Raw genomic sequence first — 25,104 nt, forward strand, 5'->3', positions numbered from 1 at the left:
AAGTCTAATTTCAGTTCTCTTGCACAAAGTACCTTTCTCATTTTATTGAAGTTTGTTCTTGCTTTCTCTATTCGAACTTGGATATCATTCAATCATGAAGTCTTTCCGGTGATATCAGAAACCTTCTTAAAAGAGCAGTTGATAACACTGACATTTCTTTTAAAGTACCAAATAATCTAGGACAGTGTCTTACCAATTCTAAAGACCCTATTAACTATATAAATCGTAGTGGAGTCTATAGATTACAATGCTCCAATTGTGATGCTACATATACAGGGTGAGGCACCACTAACGCGACGGAAGATTACAGCGAAATGATAAAAGATTTGAAAAAAAAAATTTAATTAGCGGTTTGTAAGTTGATAAAATCTACATTTTAAAATTATTTTGAAATATACAGGGTGTCCCAATAAATGGCGGCGTATCAAAGTTATATTTTTTCTTATGGAATAACCTGTATTTTATTACATTTTTTAATTGTCCGCAAAAAATTATGTATAGTTTCATAAGGCTTCCCTATACCTATGTACAGAGTGTTCTGAGTTATGTTGACTTTTCTTAAAATGTAAAGTTTTAAAAGAAGGCTTATTCTCAAGTTATTTAAGAAATTATAAAAAAACTACTTTTACATCTAAATAGTTGGATATTGGTTGAATGTATTCCATGATTCATTATTACACATTTATTTACAGGGTGTTCAACATTTACAAGTTCATTATTGGATTATTCAATGTGTCATATGATGCTTATTTTAAATGGAACACCATGTATATTAATTATTAATTATATTAAACGAAGTCACCTCTTTCGAATGGTATATAGATGTCCTATACCTAGTTCTAATAGTTTTTGCGTAATTTACAATTATTTAAATTCTTAATCTGTAAATCGATTTTAAAACAAAAGATGTATCTCATTGTATGACATCGTCATTTTACGACAGTACGATCTGGTAAATATCAAAAATATAAACATCCATGTATGATATTCAAATTTAATTGTTCCTAAAAATGAATAACCACGTTATCTACGAAAGAGTAGACATGGTACTTTGCATTGGGGAGTGTTTGCAAATTTGTATCTTACTTTCTAAAGTTTACGCTCAAAAGTAGGTATCCTGATAGAAGACACCCAAAAAAGGACGTTTTTGAGAAATTTCGGAAAGTTAAATAAAAATAAACCAGTTATTTGCGATCACGTCAAGGAACTTGATGTCCTGCTTTCTGTTACGGAAAACCCAAATACTAGTAAAGAAAAAATTTCGGGTAAATCAGTCAAACGACTGTTAGAATACTTAACAGAAACCACTATTATCCGTATAAAACTCAACTACACCAATATTAGACCGAACAGGATTATTATTAATATTTAACTTATCGTTTATGGACTTTAGACTTTGGAGCAGATCCTGATTTTTTTAAATGTATTGTATACAGACCAATCTACCTACTTTTCATAATAATGGTCTAGTAAATAGACATAATTTTCATTTCATTATGATACAGTAAACAAACATTTCTTTCGTACAGTTTAAAAATCGGGTGTGCATAAATATTATATTTAAAATCAATTTACCGTTTAAGAAAATTGTAAATTACGCAAAAACTATGACTCCTAGTTATGGAACATCCCTATACCATTCGAAAGAGGAACCTGTGTTTAGTATAATAATTTATTAACATACATGGTGTTTTATTTAAAATAAGCATCATATGACACATTAAATAATCCAATAATGAAACTGTAAATTTTGAGCACCCTGTAAATAAATGTGTAATAATCAATCATGGAATACATTAATTATAAAATAATTACCAGACCGTACTGTCACAAAATGACAATGTCATACAATGCCGTTAATTAACTACATCTTTTGTTTTAAAATCGATTTACAGATTAAAAATTTTAATAATTGTAAATTACGCAAAAACTATGACACCTAGGTATAGGACATCCATATACCATTCGAAAGAGGTAGATTTGTTTAGTATAATTATTTATTAATATACATGGTGTTCTATTTAAAATAAGAATCATATGACTAATTGAATAATCCAATAATAAAACTGTAAATTTTGAACACCCTGTAAATAAATGTGTAACAATTAATCATGAAATACATTCAACCAATAACCAAATATTTAGATGTAAAAGTATTTTTTTATAATTTCTTAAATAACTTGAGAATAAGCCTTCTTTTAAAACTTTACATTTTAAGAAAAGTCACCATAACTCAGAACACTCTGTACATAGGTATAGGGAAGCCTTATGAAACTATACCTTATTTTTTGCGGACAATTAAAAAATGCAATAAAATACAGGGTGTTTCATAAGAAAAAATATAACTTTGATACGCCGCCATTTATTGGGACACCCTGTATATTTCAAAATAATTTTAAAATGTAGATTTTATCAACTTACAAACCACTAATTAATTTTTTTTTCAAATCTTTTGCCATTTCGCTGTAATCTTCCGTCGCGTTAGTGGTGACTCACCCTGTATAGGAAGAACCTGTAGATCACTAGCTTCTCGTTCCTTAGAACATACCAAAAGAGAGAACACTTCAACTTTCTCACATCTCATACAAAATAAACATACTCTCAACATCCCAGAAGACGTCTCATTGTTACATAACATCCCTCAAAAAAACTTCCTAAAATTGGACCTGTATGAGGACTTAGAAATAGTTAAAGGGAAGCAGAAAAGTCGTAATTGTGTTTCTTTTAATCGAGATTTTCAACCCGTACACCGACAACCTTTTTCATAACACATATCATCTATATCCTCTCATCTTATGTGTATCATCATACTTTGACTATCATCTACCTTTTTTATTTCTATACAAATTTTCTATAAGCAACATCCTACTTCAAACTCTTAATACATTTTATTCACATTTTATCGTTCCACATTCTTATTATTTCACTTCTACAGCAATTTAGATATACTTCTACATTATCCGTTTTATTTTCTACATTATTGATTATCTCCACATCCTTCCACCCTGATCCTCCACCCTTCTTCCTTATTCATCCATTCAGTTTCGGGCGGTTTGGGGTTAGTCTCTTGGGTTATCAGTCTTATCAAGTATTTTTAGTCTCATTCGCACATAACAACAAAATTTCTTCAGCCAAACGAAATATACCATCACTTTCCAATTTTGTCAGGTTTATCTGTACTCAACAAATTAGATCAAATTATCAGTCATCAAAACACTCACACATTAATCAATAACTTAGAATTGTACATTTATGTACATATTAAACAAATTATGTTATCCTAGACGTATTTCGTAAAAGGCCTTTTTAACAATTCTAAGTCTATTACCACTCTATTGCATAACTCCTAGTACCTATTTATCATTTGTCATGTTCATATATTTAATCATCACATATTTCACAATTTTACATTTATGTTCGAATATTTCTATCACCAATATATGGATATTTGATAATGTTTTATTTTCAACATATGTATCAACATAAACTTTAAATTCGTTGGCTGAAGTAACAAAATAGTTCATAACGTCGCATTGACAATCTGTCACTGGCATACTTCTAAAGTTCTTTCATCTTTCAGTTCAGTTGACACTCAATTTTCAATATGTGAGGTTCATTCCTTACATATCACATCCACGTGGGTTAGAGTCCTGTGTTGCCCTGGATTATATCCAGGAATATGTGCAAGATCCATCTGTTTTAATAAAAATATGTAGTATCATTTAAGATATTGAAACTTTTAAAGGGTTCTTAACCATAACTTTTTGGTGACTCACGCATGCATGCTATTGTAAGTATGGCCTCTGTCAATTCGTAACTTTAGTCAACTTTTATAACATTGTCTATTATTAATTATGTTATACTTACTATGTTAGGGCTTAACACTGATGATGGATTACCTATTAATCCGAAAACGTTTTGTTTTGTGATGTAACTCTTATTAGGGTCTTTTAAATATACCTTTTACAAAGGATCTTGTATTTTTTGTGATTTATGGTATACAGCCAGCTACAGGAATTTTATTTTCCTCATAAATTTAGTTTTCTTGATGTTTATTGATAATCCATATTCTTCTCCATACTCAATTATCTTGTTCATTAGCTTTTGGAGGTCTTGAAGGTTGTCTGCTATTATGATAGTATCGTCCGCATATCTAATTTTGTTAATTGGCGTTCCATTTACCTTTATTCCTGCAGGTTCTCCCTCGAGAGCTCTTTTCATAAATTCTTCAGAGTATACATTGAATAGTAGTGGTAACAATACACACCCCTGTCGCACTCCCCTTTTAATTTCGAACTCTTCTGATGTGTGTTCGTTAATGCGTATGTGTGCCTGTTGTTTCTAATATAGATTTGTTATAATTCGAAGGTCATTGTATTGTAATTGTTTTGCTTTGAGGACGTCCATTAGCTGTTTGTGGCGGACTTTATCGAAAGCCTTGTTGTAATCTATCAAACAGACGTACATATCCTGGTTCACATCCAAGCATCTCTGGATTAGTACGTTGAATGCAAAGAGATCTTCACGGGTACATAAGCCTCTACGGAATCCAAATGGGGTTTCTTCGATATCCATATCAAGTGTTTGGTAAATGCGTTTATGAATGATCTTTAAAAACATTTTAAGTGTGTGAGACATCAGGCTTATAGTGCGGTTGTCGGTGCATTCTCTAGTATTTTTCTTTTTGGGGAGACAAATAAATGTTGAGGTCAGCCATTCATTGGGTATCTCACCCGACTGATAAATTTCATTAAAGAGCTTTAAGAGGAGTTATTATTTATTATTTTAATATTAGATTAGAGTGGCTTGGTCATCAGTAAAGTGTAACGTGTAAATTTAAATTTCAAATCTCCACTACGGCCAAAGAGCAGCAGTACAGCTAGAAAAAAAGACATCTTAATATAGAAATAGATAGAATTCTTCAGGGTTGTGTGCTTCCGCAATTATTTGCACCGTGTAATCCCAAGATATTATTAATAAAATATGGGCTGATCATGAATATGGCATTAAAATTAAGAGCAACTTGGTTAAAAATTTGAGATATGCAGATGACAGTTTTAATGTTTTTAGTGTTAGTTGCAAATGTTTTAGGTCTAATAAATGTCACTTTTTACAATCTACCCTTTCCATTACTTTCGCTCAACATTTTGATAATAAAGTGATCTTCAGTAAGAAATCTAAAAGTAGCTTTAGTGATAGTGGTATAATTACCTTACCTGTATTGGAGTTACGCCAGTATACACACTATTTTGATGAATAATTTGCAGATTTTTCATTAAATTTGCGGGACAATAAGCCCAACCCAACTTCCACCCAGTTACACTAAAGCTCTTACCAGCAGAGCCAATAGTTATTGTTCTTTCCCACATTCCAGGCAAGCTTGCTAAAACAAAAAATATATGAAGGGTCAGGGGGAAGAACGATAAATGTCTACAGGGTGTCCCAGACTAATTTACCCACGCTATATCTCTTAAACGAATAGAGATTTTCGAATGGGACAAAAGGTGATATATTCTACTTGTAATACACTTTAATATGGCGTACAAAAAAATCATCCCCTAAATAATCATCCCTTAGTTACAACCCCTAACTTTAATTTTTTTAATAGCACTCTATATATTTTTTTATAGTTTTGGATGTGGTCTTTTATCGTCTATTCAACACATTTTTTGAAAATAAAATCGGTTCGTAAATAACCTAGAAACTATCAGTTTATTTTTGTCAAATTGTGTGTCCCAGACTAATTTATCCAGGCTATATTTCTTAAACGAATAGAGATTTTCGAATGGCACAAAAACTGATCTATTCCATTTGTAATACACTTTCATATGGCGTAGAAAAAATTCATCCCCTAAATATTCATCCCTAACTTACAGGGTGCTATTTAAAAAAAATAAAGTTAGGGGTTGTAACTAAGGGATCAATATTCAGGGGATATATTTTTTTTTCTACGCCATATTAAAGTGTATTACAAATGTAATAGATCAGTTTTTGTCCCATACGAAAAGTATCTGGAAGCATTTTCGGTAAAATGAGAAACAAAGTTACAAAGGACCCCGCAGAAACTTTCTGGGAAATGGCTCTCTGTCAAATGCTCTGAAACTTTGGGTTCTGGTAGTCCTTGATGTGTAGAACAAAAGACTCAATGGGCGCGTAGCTCCAAAAATCATGTTTTTAAGATATTAGCCTCTAAAGTTATAGGTACAGTGCAGACGTTTGAGTTGGAATAAATTAATTTTCTCGAGTATGGGCAACTCTGGTGATAAATTACGAATCAGGTCGATTTTTATTTTTAAATTATAATTTTTTGGCATATATATCATACTAGTGACGTCATCCATCTGGGAGTGATGACGCAATCGATGATTTTTTTAAATAAGAATAGGGGTCGTGTGATAGCTCATTTGGAAGGTTATTCAATTCTCTATTCACTAATGTAAACATTAACCTAATTATTTATACAGGGTGCCCAAAATGTTAAATTAAATTAATTGAGACAAAAATAAGAACGTATATAATTTATTTTATTCGAAATATATTTTACTGCTGTCAGAAAATAGAAAAAAAATATTAATATGAAAAATAAACATTGCTTTTCGTTTAAATTAAATGTTCAAACTGCTAAGAGGCAGGTGGGTTGCAGCTTTGATATTGAATTTAAGCGAAAAACAATATTTATTTATCAAATAAACATTTTCTCCTGTTTTCGGTCAACAGGAAAATGTATTTCGAATGAAATAAATTATATACATTCTTCTTTTTGTCCCGATTAATTTAATTCAAAAAAATATTTTGGGCAACCTGTATAAATAATTATGTTAATGTTTATATTAGTGAATAGAGAATTAAATAACCTTTCAAATGAACTATCACACGACCCGTATTCTTATTTAAAAAAATCATCGATTGCGTTATCAAGCTCAGATGGGTGACGTCACTAGTATGGTATATATGCCAAAAAATTATAATTTAAAAATAAAAATCGACCTGATTCGTAATTTATCACCAGAGTCGCCCATACTCGAGAAAATGAATTTATTCCAACTCAAACGTCTTCACTGTACCTATAACTGCAGAGGCTAATATCTTAAAACCATGATTTTTTGGAGCTACGCGCCCATTGATTCTTTTGTTCTACATATCAAGGACTACCAGAACCCAAAGTTTCAGAGCATTTGACAGAGAGCAATTTCCCATAAGGCTTCTGAGGGGTCCTTTGTTGTGAAGACAACATTTAAATTAGTTTGCTTTTATGTAAATATTTTGCCGATGTCCAATTAGGCAAAAGGGAATAATTAACACCTTTTCGCCACGGTGGGGTGAAATTTAAAATAAAAAAACCTCCCCAATATTCATTGTTTTCCCCCCTTGCGTCCAATCTTGTGACGTGTTGTTAAGACAATTCTCATCGCTATTTCCCCTTGGCCATTCACAGGTTGATAGTACTCTTCCTAAGCTAACAGATTGCGCAAAAATCGCAAAATGACCAAAAAATGGCATTCGTCGTTTTTCCCTCTGACTCTTCATATGTGATTAGAAAAAGTATGTAAAAATTACATGTAATGACTGCCCAAAAACTTATATCGGCCAAACTGGTAGACCTTTAACAGATGTATAGCAGAACACAAAAGGACTTACAATAATAGAAAAACAGATTCTACATACGCACCTCACCTACTAGATCAGCCATACTCACTACGCGGCCCGTGGGCCGGATGCGGCCCTCGAAGCGATTTTTCGCGGCCCTCAGACTGCTAGGCAGTAGAACAAAATTTGCGAGTTATAATATAATTATGTTTCTATTTATGTATTTAATCAGATTACAGTAGTGTAGAGCAGCGCCATGCATTGTACCGCATTTCGCATTAGTCATCTTTACCCCCACCACAGTGGCACTGACCGGCCAGTAACTGCTTTTCTTGTCGTCAGTCGTCAGTGCAACTTATACCGCATTTATACTCAGTCCTCTTGGACAGGGAATTGGGCAGGGAAGTGGGCAGCGTGAATGTGTAAATAGCTCACTCGCGCTGCTGCTCGTCATGCTACTGCCCAGTGCCGGATTTAGTTCACAGACCGCCGGGGGCTAGGTAATACTATACCGCCACTCTCCAGTAGGTATAGATGCGTCTTACAATTCATTAAAACTATTTTAATATTACTAGGTAATTTATTACAAATATACAAAAAAGACACAAACTCACAACTTCTAAAGTAAATTAACATAATTATTTACAAATTTTCCTTGACTTCCTACTTGCAAACAGGTCGATGATTTTATTAAAATCTAATTTTGTAAGCAGATGATTATGATGAATATTTAAAACAGCGAACGAATTTAATGTTTCTTCCGTCATCGTATTGCTCAAATAATTTTTGACCCGTTTTAAAGTGGAAAATGATCTTTCACCAGTTGCCGTAACCATCAAGGATAAGACGATTCTTAGTGCTATTTCTACGTTTGAGAAGGTTGCAATTATATTATTTTTATGCAAAAGCTCCATCACAAAAGTAGCACTGTGAGTTGTTGGATTTTTATACTCAACTTGGCCTAGTAGTGACATTATAAAATGTTTTAATTGAATACACTCACTTGCTAGAGATGTATCCAAGTCATTCGAATAAATATTCACTAATGCCGACGCTTTGTTTGAAATCACATTATCCTCTGAAAGAGGTAGAGAAAATAAAAATGAGAAAGTGATGGCAAGATCTTCATAAGCTGTTCCTCTAGATTTCAGATTATTTGCCAAATAATCAATTGTTTTGTACAGCACTTGGGTTCTAATCTTATTTTGCGGTGGAAGGATCTCTTCTGTATCTGCTTCTTCAAACTAATTTTCTTTTGCGACTTCTAATTTCTTTGCTGTATTACGTTTGTTGTGATAAAAGCTGCCCCTTTTGTTCAAATAAATTACATTTATCACTCGTAAGAGACTCGTAAAAATGTTGTAGGTAATGAGCTATACAAAGACGAACATGTATGTAAGTCCATATTTGCGCTTTGTAAAGATTTACTCGCTAGGTCAGTTCTTTCCAGTACTTCGAACCAAAAGGCAATATAAATACCAAATTCTAACGTAGCCATCTTTTCGTATAAATTGTTTGCTTGACAGCGAACTGACATCTTCTCGTTGTCGTTAGACGATAACTCTAAAAGTGCTTGCTTTATATCTTGATAACATAAATTAAGAGCTTTTAATGCATTAAATCGTCCTGACCATCGAGTCACATTAACTCTTTTTGGAACAAATGTTGTATGGCCACAATTTTTCAATAGATCAGTGAGTCGTATCCATGTGTAAGTTGAAGCTGAGAAAAAACATAAATTTCTTCAGCAACTAAAAAAAAGAAGTACTTTCCATAGTGCATTCTGCTGCAACCCCATAAATTTGAAATATCCACATATATAATTAAAACGTGATGGGAGCAACGCGACGTACCGTCTCTCAAAATTTACCGCCGGGGCTAATAGTCCCATAGCCCCCCCCCCTTAATCCGGCACTGCTACTGCCATTGCATCTACATACCTAAAGAGTCGGTTTTTGTGGCGGAAGTCAAAGGAGAGGCAGCGCGAATACGAGTGGGTATTTACATTCAGCTACTCTCTCTCTCTCACTTGCCGCCGGCAAAGCGGCAAGTGAGTAACGGAGCAAGACGATGCTGTTGTCACATTCCTTTCTTGTGAGTCGTTCGGTAATGAGTTGTGAGGACATTGGCGAGGAACTGATGTGAACACCTCACTCGTCAGAAAAAGATGTGAACACCGCACTCAACTGTAAGTCACCAAATGGACGAAGAAGTATTGGCAGACCAAGAAAAAGATGGTGCGATAACTTAAACAATTTAGGAGGCTAATATTGAAGAAGAAACAGGCTTTAAAACCTACATACACGAAGGAAAAAGAAGACGTACTGCTATCTATAATGACAGTTTTCACAAACTAAAAACTTATACATAATGTGAGATAGAGTAGATAAAATTTATTTGTTAAAACAAGTCATGTGTTAATGTCATTAAAAATGTTTCCCTTACCTATTCGCACATGTTTATTCGGTTTGTACACTATCCATTCATACACTTCGTCAGAGATACACAAGACATTCCATTTTTTACACAGATCGGCAATATGAGTCAACTCTTCTTCAGTGAAGACTTTGCCTAGAGGATTGTTCGGTGTGTTGATTATAATAATTTTCGTTTTTTCGTTAAATAATCCCTCCAATTCCTTTTTATCCAGGGTAAAATCCGCTGAACTAGGTAATCTCCCATCGGCGGGTTGATTCTAAAAATAAAATGCAATATAATTATTAAAAAAATGTTTTTTTTACGTAAAAACATTTCTTAGTATCTTAGAAATACTGTCGAATTTTAATAAGAAATTAGAAATAGCAGCGAAGTTATAGCTGTATTTATAACGGTACCTACAGTTGAGTCAGGGAGTCGTTACCCGTGCGTCATCATTTAAAGCATACGAAATAAATCGGAAATCTATTTCACGCAACAACAAGGGACAAAAAGTGGCTGCTGTTCCGATTACGGGTTTTATTATAAAATTTGACGTTATCAAATATATAGAATGTCGAATGTAAGTTTTGCTTCAAAATTTTTGTGCAGAATTACAGCTACATTTGAAGTAGCTTAATAAATTTTTTTATTATTATTAAGTAATAAATAAATAAACAATTTATAAAAAAATTCAATAACATATTTTATTTTTGTTATTTTATTCACTTTGACGGAAACCTAAACACAATCATTGCTTTACTGTGTGAATGACGTTAGCTTTGTATGTTTTCAATATTAATTGCCAAAATATAATTATTTACCTTAAAAGTTCAAAGCCCAATATAAAATTAGTTGTGAAAACAACTGTTTGTGTAATAAAAAGAAACTTCAAAACGCAAAAATTCGACAAAAACCGCAAAAAATTCAACTGACTGACAGCCACAAAAGTAAACAAAGCAGAAACGTCAAACAAATTGTGCTTAAAATATGAGAACATACCGAATCGTCTTTTTTGTACCTATCTCTTTTCAATGCACTGAGTCTAGATGGTTCATAAAAATAACATGTGTTTTTACTTCATAACAAACGGCAGCTGGTTTGTCATGAGTTTCATGCGTGGAAGAGAATGATGCTAGATAAAAAGTATGTGTTTTATCTCGCCAGGTATAGGGCTTTTCATCGATTGGTATTTGTTTCGAGCTTCTGTCATGTGTCACATAATATTAATATATCTACGTCATACGTCTTTGGTTTGTATCATTGGATATACCAATAACGTATGACGTAGATATATTAATATTTAGTGACACATGACAGAAGCTCGAAACAAATGACTGTGAATGAAAAGCCCTATTAATGACGCACGGGTAAGGACTCGCGGACTCAACTGTACTTAAGCTAACAAAAATATTGACATAGAGAACTCTAATCAAGCCCGTTCTCACTTACGCGTCAGAAATGTGGACGATACCAAAAAGTGATGAAGAACGGTTAGGCTGTTTTGAACGTAAAATCAAATAATATACATATACTCTCCTAGAAGAAGCTTTTATATGGAACAGATGGTCACGTTTATTCGTCACTTCAAAGCAGGCCGCGGTGGTGAGATCGCGTAAGCTCCGTAGTCGTTGTCAGGTCTATGCACCTACTCAGTGGGAACACAAAATCTTATGCTAAAACGTTTGGTAACGTCTATATTCACGTCTATATTCTTTGGTAAAATCCTTAGACATTATTTACACTCTGGGCCAAAATTAACCGGCCACCTTAAAAATGGGTCATTTTTGATGTCATATCTCCTAAACCTGTTGTCCGATTTAAGTGATTTTTTTAATATGTTATAGCCTTGTTCCTTGATAATATTGCTCTAATAATATTGTTGCTAAACAGATAAATTCTCATTGAATACCGGGTGTACGAATCAAACTGTGTTTTTTTCTTAAAGTTTGCATCACCCTGTGGAATATTCTAGCATTTGTAGAATACTAAAATTAAAACCTAACTATAGCCTCATGCTTTCTCAACATTTTGTTGTTTGATTGATTCGGTTATGTTGGATAATAAAAAAGTTAGGTGCTTTAACAACTAGACATGTTTTTTATCAATACAGGATGTTTTTAAACAAATTTGGCGAAGTTTAAGGGGTAATTCTGCATGAAAAAATAATGACAGTTTGCTTTATAAACTTATGTCCGCAAATGCTTCGTTTCCGAGATAGGGGGTGTTGAAATTTTTCTGACAAACTGACGATTTATTTATTGCTTTAAAACCGGTTAAAATTTGCAAATTCAATTTGGTGGGTTTTATGACGTAGTTATTGCATATTTTTTGACATACAATTAAGAATTTAATATTCACGATTGGCGCGCATACGGGTAATATGAGCCATCATACAGGGTGTCTGCGTAACTTTGCACCATATGGGAAACTTTTTTAATATCAATTTTACGAAAAAAAGTCATTCTTTATAAAGTGCTCTGCATAGTCTAAAACCTAAGATGCAATCATCAGATATCAAATTTTGTCAACAGTATACGAGGTATGTCAAAAAATATTAATTTCGCTCAAGAGCAAACTACCTTTATACTTCAAAATATCAAAAAATTTTATTATGAAAAGTTATTTGTAATTAAAAACCACATTCAAATATGCAATAACAGCCTTCTACGTGAAAAAAAAATTTCTGAGATTTTCCTAAATTACCGATTCCGAACATCATTTTTATTTATTAGACATGTAATAACACTTTTATTAATAATTTTAGGAAAAAAACTTATTCTGCATAAAAATCTGTGCATGGTCTAAACCTCAAGATAAAACCATCAGTTTTCCAAGTTTGTTAATTTTATACGAGGTGTGTCAAATAATATGAATTTAGAAAGAATATAGAAAGAATTCTTTCTAAATTCATATTATTTGATACACCTCGTATAAAATTAACACACTTGGGATAACTGATGGTTGCATCTTGAGGTTTAGACCATGCACAGATTTTTATGAAGAATACCTTTTTTTCCTAAAATTATTAATAAGAGTTATTACAGGTCTAATAAATAAAAATGATGTTCGGAATCAGTAATTTAGGAAAATCTCAGAAATTTTTTTTCTCGTAGATGGCTGTTATTGCATATTTGAATATGGTTTTTAATTACAAATAACTTTTCATAATAAATTTTTTTGATATTTTGAAATATAAAGGTAGTTTGCTCTTGAGCGAAATTAATATTTTTTGACATACCTCGTATACTGTTGACAAAATTTGATATCTGATGATTGCACCTTAGGTTTTAGACTATGCAGAGCACTTTATAAAGAATGACTTTTTTTCGTAAAATTGATATTAAAAAAGTTTCCCATTTGGTGCAAAGTTACGCAGACACCCTGTATTACCCGTATGCGCGTCAATGGTGAATATTAAATGCCTAATTGTATGCCAAAAAATGTGTAATAACTACGTATTAAATCGCACCAATAGTAAGTAATAAATAAATCGTAAGTTTGTCAGAAAAATTTCATCACCACCTATCTCGGAAACGAATCATTTGCGGACATAAGTTTATAAAGCAAACTGTCATTATTTTTTCATGCAGAATTACCCCTTAAACTTTGCCAAAATTTTTTAAAAACACCCTGTATTGATAAAAAACATGGCTAGTTGTTAAAGCACCTAACTTTTTTATTATCCAACATAACCGAATCAATCAAACAACAAAATGTTGAGAAAGCATGAGGCTAAAGTTAGGTTTTAATTTCAGTATTCTACAAATGCTAGAATATTCCACAGGGTGATGCAAACTTTAAGAAAAAAACACAGTTTTTTGAAATTAGAATGCATCTTCTGGAAGATGCCCTCTGCAGTGGTGAAAAACAACTAAAAGTGCCAAAAAGATTTTTTTAATATATGTACCGCGAAACCTTCTTAGCCCGGGAACAGTCGCGCTCTTTTAGGTCACACGATCGGTCGCGCGTTATTTTATATCTAACACTAGGTACACTAAACGCAAAAAGTATCGCGTAATTTTTGAAACAGAAAAAAATTTTAAAAATAATTTTTAATTTTTAGCAGAATGTTATAATACCAGTCTATTTTAGTACTAAAAGGTACTCTTGTTTTAAGTCGATAGGACACACCGTCTTCTAGAAAAATCGATTTGAACACTTTTCGTTACTTGAATTTGAAAAAAAAAGAATTTTGAAAAGTTTTAAAAAAATCGGTGTATTTTACCAACTTAAAGCAAGAATAACTTTTAGTACTAGAGTACCTCATAATTTAATAATCTAGTGTCAAAAATGCTTAAAAATTAAAGACACAAAAGTTATGCAATAAAATCACCGTTTACCTATCTCAAACGGACGCATATGACCGGTAGTAGAAATTCGCAATTAATGAAATCGATTCATCTCTGGAATATAAATAAAAATACCAGTTTTCGTTTTTCTAAATATTCTTTTTTTAAATTTTTTTTGAAATTCAAAAAACGAAAAATTTTCAAATCGATTTTTTCCAGAAAACGGTGCATCCGTTTAAAGCAAGAGTACCTTTTACTATTAGAATACCTCACAATTTATTAATCCAGAGTCAAAAATGCTTAAAAATTAAAGCCAAAAAAGTTATGCAATAAAATAACCGTTGCTCTATCCAAAACTTACGCCTATGACCGTTACTAGAAATTCGCAATGGACGGAATCGATTTATCTCTAGAAGATAAATACGCGTACCAAATTCCGTTTTTCTAAATAAAAGCGTTTTGGAGGTATTTCAGAAAAACTAATCATCAGACGCCATTTTAAAATAGCTTCAGCTCCCTTAGGAAGCATTTTTGAAATGGGTAAATTGGGTTAAATTGTCTTAAAATTATCTGAGGAATCTCCTGTCTTCGTTTGTCGGTAGAGTTTCTGGACACCCTGTATATCAACCTACAAAAAAATTGTTTGAAGCAATGTAAATACCACCGTCCATTAAAATATTACATTTCAGAACTATTTTTACAAAAATCATTTAATTTTTATGACTAGGAAGACATTCCTTAGATGTGGCAACAGAGCGCTGTGTAAAATAGAAACTGAACTTTCAATTTTGCAATATTAAGAAATTTTACAATCTTTTATGTAGTCAAACTCCTTACCAATCTTAACGGAATATATCTAGCGACCCCACCAGCATACTTAACCATAGGTTCATAACAATCATAAAAAGGTTCTATGATAATAACTTCGTCACCAACTTCAGTATGTCCCATAATAGCAGCATTTAGTGCTTCGTATGCTCCTATAGTGGTAATAACTTCAGTTTTTTCATTAATTTCTCTACCTATTAATTTAGAATAGAACTTTGCTAAAGCCTTCACTAATCTTGGGTGTCCCTAAAAATTGAAAATTTTGTGATTTATTTGTATACTTACTCGTATTTACTATTTTACTTGGCCTAAGAATAAACTACTTCTCAACAGAAATGCTGAAAGTTTGTATTTATAAAGATAATATCGTATTTATACAATAATATAGTGGCTTTAAAATTAACTGTATAATGAGGTAATAACTAGACTTCAAATAAACAATTACAAAACTATCATAATGGATAGTGTTGGTTAATCTGTTTTGGAATATTATGGGTTACATTCATGTCTATTTTGAAAATGATGAGTTATTTATTGTCAATTCTGAAGCCCAAAACCACATCACATAGGTACTAAGGTGTTTTATGAGTTTACTGCATTTTATTTATTGTTTGATTTATTAAGCACTAAGTAGGTATCTTTAAATAAATGAGATGAAAATCAGTTACCCTCTTTTGTTAAATATTAGGATGAGTTCTCTTAACAGACAAAGAAATAATGTTTATTTATTTATAATCAGGCAAAGCACAATTACAATTTATGTTAAACTTTTAAATTACAGAACATGCCTAATAACAACCATATTAAACAACGTTAACATAATATGAGTATGTATTAAGTATTTTTAATTTCATTGAAGTAAGACTTTCGATTGTTGTAGCATATGTCGCCACGGCACACGTATCGTGAAATTTTGTTGCAATTCCGTACTAGCAGTCGGATTTGTTTTAGTTCATTCAGAGAAAGTCATATATATAAAAGTTAATTTAAAAGAACCGAAGGGCGCCTATGCTAGTTTTGGAGGCAAGCGTCTTACATTCTAGCGCGGGGACTGTTCCTCCTATTTTTTCTTGTGAATGTTATAGGACTGTTTCATTCAATGATATTGTATACTGCTACATTTACAATTAATTGTACTGTTGAAAATTACTTACGAATCCTCTGGTGTATTGGTGCAACATATAATCTGATTTATTGGAAACTGTTGCTAAAGCATCCATAATGAATTGTGGGGCAGGAAAATCTGGAAATCCCTGTCCCAGGTTGAGAGGTTTAAGATCGATTGCCATTTGTATATATTCAGTCCTTAAAGAAAAAAAAACATATTAAGGAATTCAACTGATGATGCAAAAATGTTGCAAATAAAACATCTTGAACTATTAGGTGAGCGGCGAATCCCCAAAAAGATATAAGAATATCAAAATTTCTTCTATCAAAAAATGGTTCCTTTTTATCGATACACAGAAAGTAAGCTAATAAACAGAGTTTTAGACAAGATATTGGTAATAGAGAAAGGGATAGACCAAAAAATTAATTGATCGTAGCAGTTTCGTCAATACACAGAGGTCCCTATGGGGAACTTCCTATATCGGTTCCTAGGGACCTCCATGGCGCTTAATGTGTTAATGATCACCAATAATAGAATTAACTTAAAAACCATCCTGAATGTCACCTATAAAATAAAAGTACAAACATGTTGGAATGAATGTTCTTAATATATTATACAGAATTACAAATCTAGCTTGAATGAAAGTTATTTTAGATTTTATGTGATAAACTTGCTTTGGTCCTAATAACAATACAGTACAAAAACAGTTTTTTACAACCATAAGTTTGGTGGAAAAGATATTACAACTATAATCAAGCAAAACCATTGTAGTCCAGGGCGCATCTGTTTTGAGATGGACGTTGAGAGGTGACTCATATTTTTTTACAGAAATTGCTTGGAATTAACTCATATAATAATAATTGACTTATTCTTCCACTCAAAAAGGTCCGGAACATTGTTTAAATAATCAAAATGTCAAAAAATGAAAGAAAAATTCGATATTTTTCTTCTTTTTTGATTATAACTTTAAAAGTATTCACTTCCGAGTAAAGTTTCACTGACATAAAAGTTGTGTAATTAAATTTCCTGCAATATAGGATTGGTTAAAAATTTTAAAAATTGTCACCCTTGTTACAAAATAGCAATAATTGCGAAAAAAACCATAAAAAACAAGTATTCGCATTTTACGTTTTTCAATCATTTATGCTTCACTTAGGACCTTCATATTTTACCCAGAAAAACTTTATAATACAGGGTGTCTCGAAAAGATTGGTCATAAATTATACCACAGATTCTGGGGTCAAAAATAGGTTGATTGAACCTCACTTACCTATATACGATAGTGCACACAAAAAAAGTTACAGCCCTTTGAAGTTACAAAATGAAAATCGATTTTTTTTCATATATCGAAAACTCTCAGAGATTTGTGATTGTAAATGGACATGTGGCATTTTTATGGCAGCAACATCTTAAAAAAAATTTAAGTAAAATTTGTGCACTCCATAAAAATTTTATGGGGGTTTTGTTCCTTTAAACCCCCCAAAGTTTTGTGTACGTTCTAATTAAATTATTATTGTGGCACCATTAGTTAAATACATTATTTTTAAAACTTTTTTGCCTCTTAGTACTTTTTTGATAAGCCAGTGTTTATCGAGATATTTTGAATATTTGTCGAATCCACCACATATTTGTATATGGTTAAGTACGATTTGTAGAGACCTGTTAATAATCTGAAAATTTATTTATAATTTACATTTTAGGTATATTTTGAAAAAGAAGCTACATCTCGATAAAAGGTGACTTATGAAAAAAAGACTAAGAGACAAAAGGTTTAAAAACACTGTGTTTAACTAATGGTACCACAATAATAGTTTAACTGGAACGTACACAAACATTTGGGGGGTTTAAAGGAACAAAACCCCCATAAATTTTTTACGTAAATATATTGAAAAAGAAGCCGCATCTCAATAAAAACTGGCTTATCGAAAAAATACTAAGAGGCAAAAAAGTTTTAAAAACGTTGTGTTTAACTAATGGTACCACAATAATGAATTGCTTGGAACGTACACAAATTTTTTATAGGGTGCACAAATTTCACTATAATTTTGAGTTAAGATGTTCCTGCCATAAGAATGATACATGTTCATTTTCATTAAAAAATCTCTAATAGTTTTCGATATATTGAAAAAAATCGATTTTCATTTTGTAACTTTAAAGGGCTATAACTTTTTTTATGAGCACATTTGTACTAAGGTAAGTTAGGTTCAATCGAACTATTTTTGACCCCAGAATGTGTGATATAATTTATGACCAATCTTTTCGGGACACCCTGTATAATAAAACAATACTGAAAATTATACTAAGATCGGTTTAATAGATTTTGCACAATAAATTTTGCAATCCAGCTTTCGCAAAAAAATTCATTTTTTCAAAATGTTGCGGGACTGAAAATAAAGCAGATAGCAAGTTGAATTTTTTTACATATAGAAGAATACTGTCCCTTTTATTTTCAATTTGCAAAATTAAAATCGGTTAACTACCACAGCGACAGGAATTTTTTTTAAATAAACATTAATTTTTGGTGCCACGCGTAGGACAGAGGTGTTCGATTCACACAAGCTGATTTCCACCAAAATTTCTTCCAATTTTTATCTGATATATTAATTTTTTACTCTATATTTTGTTGTATTTTAATATTTTAATTTCACAAAAATCAAACTAATTTGATTATTGTTTGTGAAATATTGTTTAAACAATTGCATATGTTTAAAAATAAAAAAAAAATGTGTGTGTACTTTGTACGCACGTAAGAAGTTATACTTCCATTTCTTAAAAATAAATATACTTTAAACAGTTTGTTTTTAATTTTTTTTAAACACCAAACTAATTTTGTGCTTACCGCTTACAAAAAAATAAAAAAAAAGTATAGGATTGCTCCGGATTCGAACTCAAAACCTCTCGATCTCTGGCCGAATGCTATACCAAATATGCTACGAGAACTGTGTCTGTATCGGTTCGGACGTACCTAATGACAATTCACGGTAACAAACAGGCAAGGTGAAGTATAAAATAAATATACAATAAAATGTTTTAATAATACTCATTTTACTCCTGAGAAAGATATCCAAAGACACAAAAATTATAATAAATATATTTACTAAAAACACTATTATATTCTTTTCACAACTTTTCTTGCACTAATATATTTATACATAACTTGAAAGATTTAGCAACTAAACGCCATACTGTCTGTGTGCGCATGCGCGCAGTATTATGAAATTTTACTCTCAATCGCGCCTAAAGAAGTATAACTTCAATAAACTTTTATTCTCTAAGTTAAAATATATGAATAAATAAAGTTTTTGCTAAAAAAAGTGTTATTTCAAATGACGAAGTATGTGTTTTATTTTGCAATAAACAAATTTATTTATTTATATCGAAATGTACTTATATTAAAATTTATGAATTATTATCAAAGGTCATTAGAATGCCCAATCAGAGCAAACGTATCCGCTATCCTGCGCGTAGCACCAAAAATTAATGTTTATTTAAAACAATTCCTGACGTCGTGATAGTTAACCGATTTTAATTTTGCAAATTGCAAATAAAATGTACAGTATTCTTCTAATATGTAAAAAAAATTCAACTTGCTATCTGCTTTATTTTCAGTCCTGCAACATTTTGAAAACATGAATTTTTTTGCGACAGCTAGATTGCAAAATTTATTTTGCAAAATCTGTTAAACCGATCTTAATGAAATTTATTGAGTATTGTTTTATTATATCATAAAGCTTTTCTGGGTGAAATATGAAGGTCCTAAGTGTAGCATAAATGGTTAAAAAACGTAAAATGCGAATACTTGTTTTTTTATGGTTTTTTCGGAAGTATTGCTATTTTGCAACAAGGGTGACAATATTTAAAATGTTTAACCAATCCTATATTGTAGGAAATTTAATTACACAACTTTTATGTTAGTGCAAATTTTCTCTGAACTCTTTATGTTAGTGAAAAAATCGAATTTTTCCTTAATTTTTTGACGTTTTGATTATTTATCATAACAATTATGATAACAATGTTCCGGACTTTTTAAGGGGGAGGATAAGTCAATTATTATTATATGAATTATTTTCAAGCAATTTCTGCAAAAAATATCAGTCACCTCTCAACATCCAAATGTACTAATATTTTTACAGATGCGCCCTGGTCTATTGGCATTTAACAGGACATCTAGCCTGGGTCCTGGAATCAAACATAATTAAAAAGACAAGTGTATATTTTACTTTTAATAAAATTAAAAATTATATCAAAAATAAAACTTTATTGGAACCAACTTTTCTCGTAACACCTTCGTGGTTTCTAAAATTTGCAAACCAACGAATTGCTGGAGATAATAAAAAAGAATGTGTGTGTACTTTGTACGCACGTAAGAAGTTATACTTCTATTATATGATTATATGATTATAAACGAAATTAATATACTTTTTATTTATATTTTATTTAAATATAAAACTAATTTATACTTACTACTTCTCAACCATTTTTATTAAAACAGTGCCAAAAATTAAAATAATAAAAGAATAAAACACACACAAACACATTAAAAATGCCACAAATGATTTCTGAACATTAATTGTCGGAAAATTTTTCAACTAAATATGTATTTTCTGAAAATAAAGTTATATAATAAATATACTTACAATCATAAAATGTATAAAAAAAATAAAAAAATAAAGTTTCTATTGGGATTTGAACCAACGTACCAGCGCGGCTGGTATTGGCGTTGTATTGGGGTTCACTCGCATTAAATGCTTTGCCACGGAGACGGTGTGTCATTATGTGCGAGGATCGACTAACTAAACGGATTAAACTTTTGACATTTTTGCATTATGTAAATCAAATTATTTTGATTTTGAATTGAAATTATTTTGAATTGAAATGATTTAGAATTGAAAAAATACAACAAAACATAGAGTAAGAAAACAATATATTAGATGAATATTGATAGAAATTTTGATGGTAATCAAATTATGTAAATAAAAGTATTACATACTATGTATTTTGGTAGGTTCAAATGATAGTGCAAATGATATTACATACTATGTATTTTGGTAGGTACTGCCGTGCTAGGCCCAAAGGCGGTAACTGATTTTTTATCGAAAATGAGATTGTTGTATTTCTAGGTAGAACAGGGTATTTAGAATATATTTTACAAAGTTCTTGGAGTTGTAGAAGTATTATAATGGGTATCTAGAATATATTTACAAAGTCTTTGGAGTTGTAGAAGCATTATAATATAATGAAACCTACCTAGAAATACAAAAATCTCATTTTCGATAAAAAATCAGTTACCGCCTTTGGGCTTAGCACGGCAGGGTACCTATGATACATTTACAATTATTACGTACCTGTTGCTTTAAAAACTATTTAAAAATCACTACAATTATAAACTTTTTTGTTTTGCCATATCGGATAATTTTTGTCATGTCATTTGAACATCCAATCAGAACAAAGTTCTAATGCGACTGCGCCAGGATCAAAGGTTTTAATCCTATTAAAATTCACCCTCATATCGTGCGTAAAGAAGTATAACTTCAAAAAGATTTTAACAGTGCAACCAGTTGGAATAATAGGACGGTGCAGGTTAAAGCTGAGCTGGATAGGTTAGGGGGAAACACTTGATGCTGAAAAGATCGCAGAAAATCCAAGCAAGAGGCAGAGCAGAATTACGCAGAAAGCTTGGGAAGGTCGATGCCCTTTAAGGGCTGTAGCACCATGATGATGTATATGGTGATGCACATTTAAATATGGGAGTAAAAGGAATATGGAAATACAAGGATAAAATATATTGAAGCTATTGTTCCAAGATGAAGATAGCTCTTATTATTGACTACAAAATAAATATTATTTATTTTATAAAAAGGTGAATCTAAAAATAGTTTTTCAATGACAATAAACTACTTCTCAGCAGAAATGCTCAAAGTTTGTATTTATCAAATAATATTGTATTTATACAATAATAAAATAGTGGCCTGTGGCTTTAAAACTAACTGTATAATGAGTTAATAACTAGACTTCAAATAAACAATTACAAAAATATCACAATGAATAGTGTTGGTTGATAGGTTGTGGAACATTATGGGTTACATTCATGTGTATTCTGAAAATGATGAGTTATTTATTGTCAATTCTGAAGCTCAAAACCACATCACATAGGTACTAAGGTGTTTTATGAGCTTATTAAGTTTATTTATAAGTTTATTTATTGTTTGATTTATTAAGCACTAAGTAGGCATCTTTAAATAAATGAAATGAAAATCAGTTGCCCTCTTTTGTTAAATATTAGGATGAGTTCTCTTAACAGACAAAGAAATAATGTTTATTTATGTTAAACTTTTAAATTACAGAACATGCCTAATAACAATCATATTAAACAACATTCGCAGAATATGAGTAATAATTAATAATAAGTCTTACTTAATTAATGTTTACTAAAACCTGACTCAGGAATTTGCTATATGATTGAAAAAGGTCAATGTTAAGGTGCTGGTTTGATAGTCTGGCAGTTCTAGTGAGGAAGTTGTTAAGACCATAGTTATTACAGTGGATTGGGTAATGGAAATTAACTGTAGCCCTAGTTGTTCTTAGTGGGACATGAATATTAATTTTTTGAAGAAGCTCTGTAGTTCCAGTTTTTCCATGTAAGATGTTGTAGAAAGTGACAGATCCCTTCTCTTGTGGCAGGCAGTGATTTGTGCCATATTTAGGATATTAAGATTATCTGTATCATTGTAGTTGTCCAGGATATTAAGTTTATATGCAATTTGTTTTAAAAATTTATGTTCAACTAACTGAAGACCATTAATATGAACTCCATAGGAAGGAGACCATACACAAAAGGCATACTCAAGATGGGGACGGACCAAAGCACAGTAGATGGTTTTTAAAGCTGTAATATTTGTGAAGTCCTGGGTACATCTAATAAAACAGTATCTGCAAAGTTTTATTAACAACATTATCTAAATTTAGATGATGAGAAAGCTGTAAGTTTGTATCAAGGGTGACCCCCCAAGTGTTTAAAAAGGGAAGTTCTTTTAAGATTATAGTGACCAATATTATAGTTAAAAACAATAGTATCTCTGGATCGAAAAAAAGTCACAGTTTTACATTTAGTTGAAGTAAGTTCCGTGCCATCTCTATTACACCACTCTAGCAAGTTATTTAAAACATATTGTAGTTTTTCACAATCCCCAGGAGATTTAATTACACTTACTGAAGCATCCATGTATTCGTTTATGAAAATATTAAACAAGAGTGGTCCAAGGTGAGAGCCTTGAGGCACTCCTGATGGAACTTATATTATTTCAAAAAGAAAAGTGTCAATTTTAACAATCAGTCTACAACATACGACGTAGGTGAAACCAGGGGGTGGTTTTCTAGGTTATAAACCCCCTTTTTTATGTACTTTGAGCTCTATACGCTTAACACCATTATTATTCCATGCCTCCCAGAGACCTTCAAGTAGATGTAACCCTCCCCTTAGATCATCCTGGTTACATATCTGGTCTACGATCAAATAAGTAGCTTTGGATCCATGACAATTACAGCTCATTAGTCCCAATCAGTTTTAACTTATGCCACAAAATATTGTGTGATACCCCTTCTCCAAGGTATTCAGCAAGAAGTCCACCTGACGTGAAGTGACTAAGAAGAATTACCTAATTCTGTAGATTTTCCTGGTCTAAACCCAAATTGTAGTTGGAGTAGTAGGGGTTCAAGTAGAGCGGTTAGAATGTTTGTTACACAGGTTTTGTCATGGGATTTAAAGATGGGCTTTAGAAAACTCTCTTTCCAGTAGTCAGGGAACACTCCAGTTTGGAGGGAGAATTTGAAAAGTGGTACAAATATAAAAATGTTATTAATCACTTACCAGACACTTTCTTTGCTTCCTGCATATCTTTTGGGCAGTCCAAACTTTTGATCAATAGAATTACTTTTATCACAAGATGCTGATGCTGATCTAACACTCATTTTTAAAATTGAATTCGGAGATTTGTAGAAACGTTTTATTGAACTGGAGACTACTTTGAACATCTGCAATTTGTTACAAAAATATGATCCTGTTAGGAGTAGCAGATAAATGAAAATGATGACAAAACATAACCTTATTGTGATCTTCACATAAAATATAAAAGTAAAATCTTGTAATTCAAAACATAATCTGTATTATATCACAGTATAATAATTTATAAAGTACATTTTAAAGTGGATAAAACATAATAATTATTCCTGAGTTTTACATCTTCCTTAAAAGGTCACAAAAAAGTCAAATGTTATTTTGAAATTTTATCAGTAAACATACTTTTCTAATTTCTATTATTATACAACACAACAAAGATACTTATTTAAATTTCGAAAAAATTAAATCTTGCCTATCAGTAAGTTAACTAGTTACTTCTACAGCTTAATTTATAATCACTTTATATTGTACATATTAGGTATTATAATTTTTATTGTTATCAGAATTTAATTTCTACATAAATTTGAATTTTTGTAAACATAATTGTTGCATTGTTGGTTGTATAACTTTAGTAATTAGTACAGACTGTAATTTTCAAAAATATTTTCTGTCAAAGAAATAGCCCAGTAAATGATGGTGAGGTGCACGAAAATTTGCCAAGAGAAATAGCATGCTTTTATATAGACCGGTGATCAAGAAGTAGCAGACGAGCTACTCCAGAGCCTAGATGTAGTGAGACAGAAAATGTGGACGAAACGTGTTGGACGTGGACGATAACAAAGGCAAACAAAGGGAGACTACGTGTTTGGGAAAGAAAAATCCTAAGGAAGATCTTTTGAGCCTGTGCTGGATGAAGCATCAGGACAATATACGATAAGAACTAACAAAGAGCTCGAAGAACTTTACCCAGACGCCAA

General features: G+C 31.5%; 1 protein-coding gene across 3 annotated transcripts in view; it reads right to left on the bottom strand.

The window, feature by feature from the left end:
- Window positions 1–24,742, bottom strand: part of LOC114329352 (kynurenine aminotransferase) — a 45,054-nt gene extending 20,312 nt beyond the window's left edge. The window contains exons 1-6 of one of the 3 annotated variants that reach the window (XM_028278414.2): window positions 24,705–24,742; window positions 24,098–24,261; window positions 16,277–16,427; window positions 15,132–15,368; window positions 10,033–10,282; window positions 5,217–5,383 (exon numbers count right to left, since the gene is read on the bottom strand). In XM_028278414.2, coding sequence (XP_028134215.2) covers window positions 5,217–5,383; window positions 10,033–10,282; window positions 15,132–15,368; window positions 16,277–16,427; window positions 24,098–24,261; window positions 24,705–24,728 — 993 coding nt within the window. In that variant the 5' untranslated portion in view covers window positions 24,729–24,742. Of the gene's footprint in view, window positions 1–5,216; window positions 5,384–10,032; window positions 10,283–15,131; window positions 15,369–16,276; window positions 16,428–24,097; window positions 24,262–24,529 lie in introns of all 3 variants that reach the window. The other 2 variants (XM_028278415.2, XM_028278416.2) reach the window with 2 other exon arrangements.
- Between the last annotated feature and the right edge of the window lie 362 nt (window positions 24,743–25,104).

This window comes from Diabrotica virgifera, chromosome 4 (genome assembly GCF_917563875.1).
Source record: "Diabrotica virgifera virgifera chromosome 4, PGI_DIABVI_V3a".
Taxonomy (NCBI): Eukaryota; Metazoa; Arthropoda; class Insecta; order Coleoptera; family Chrysomelidae; genus Diabrotica; species Diabrotica virgifera.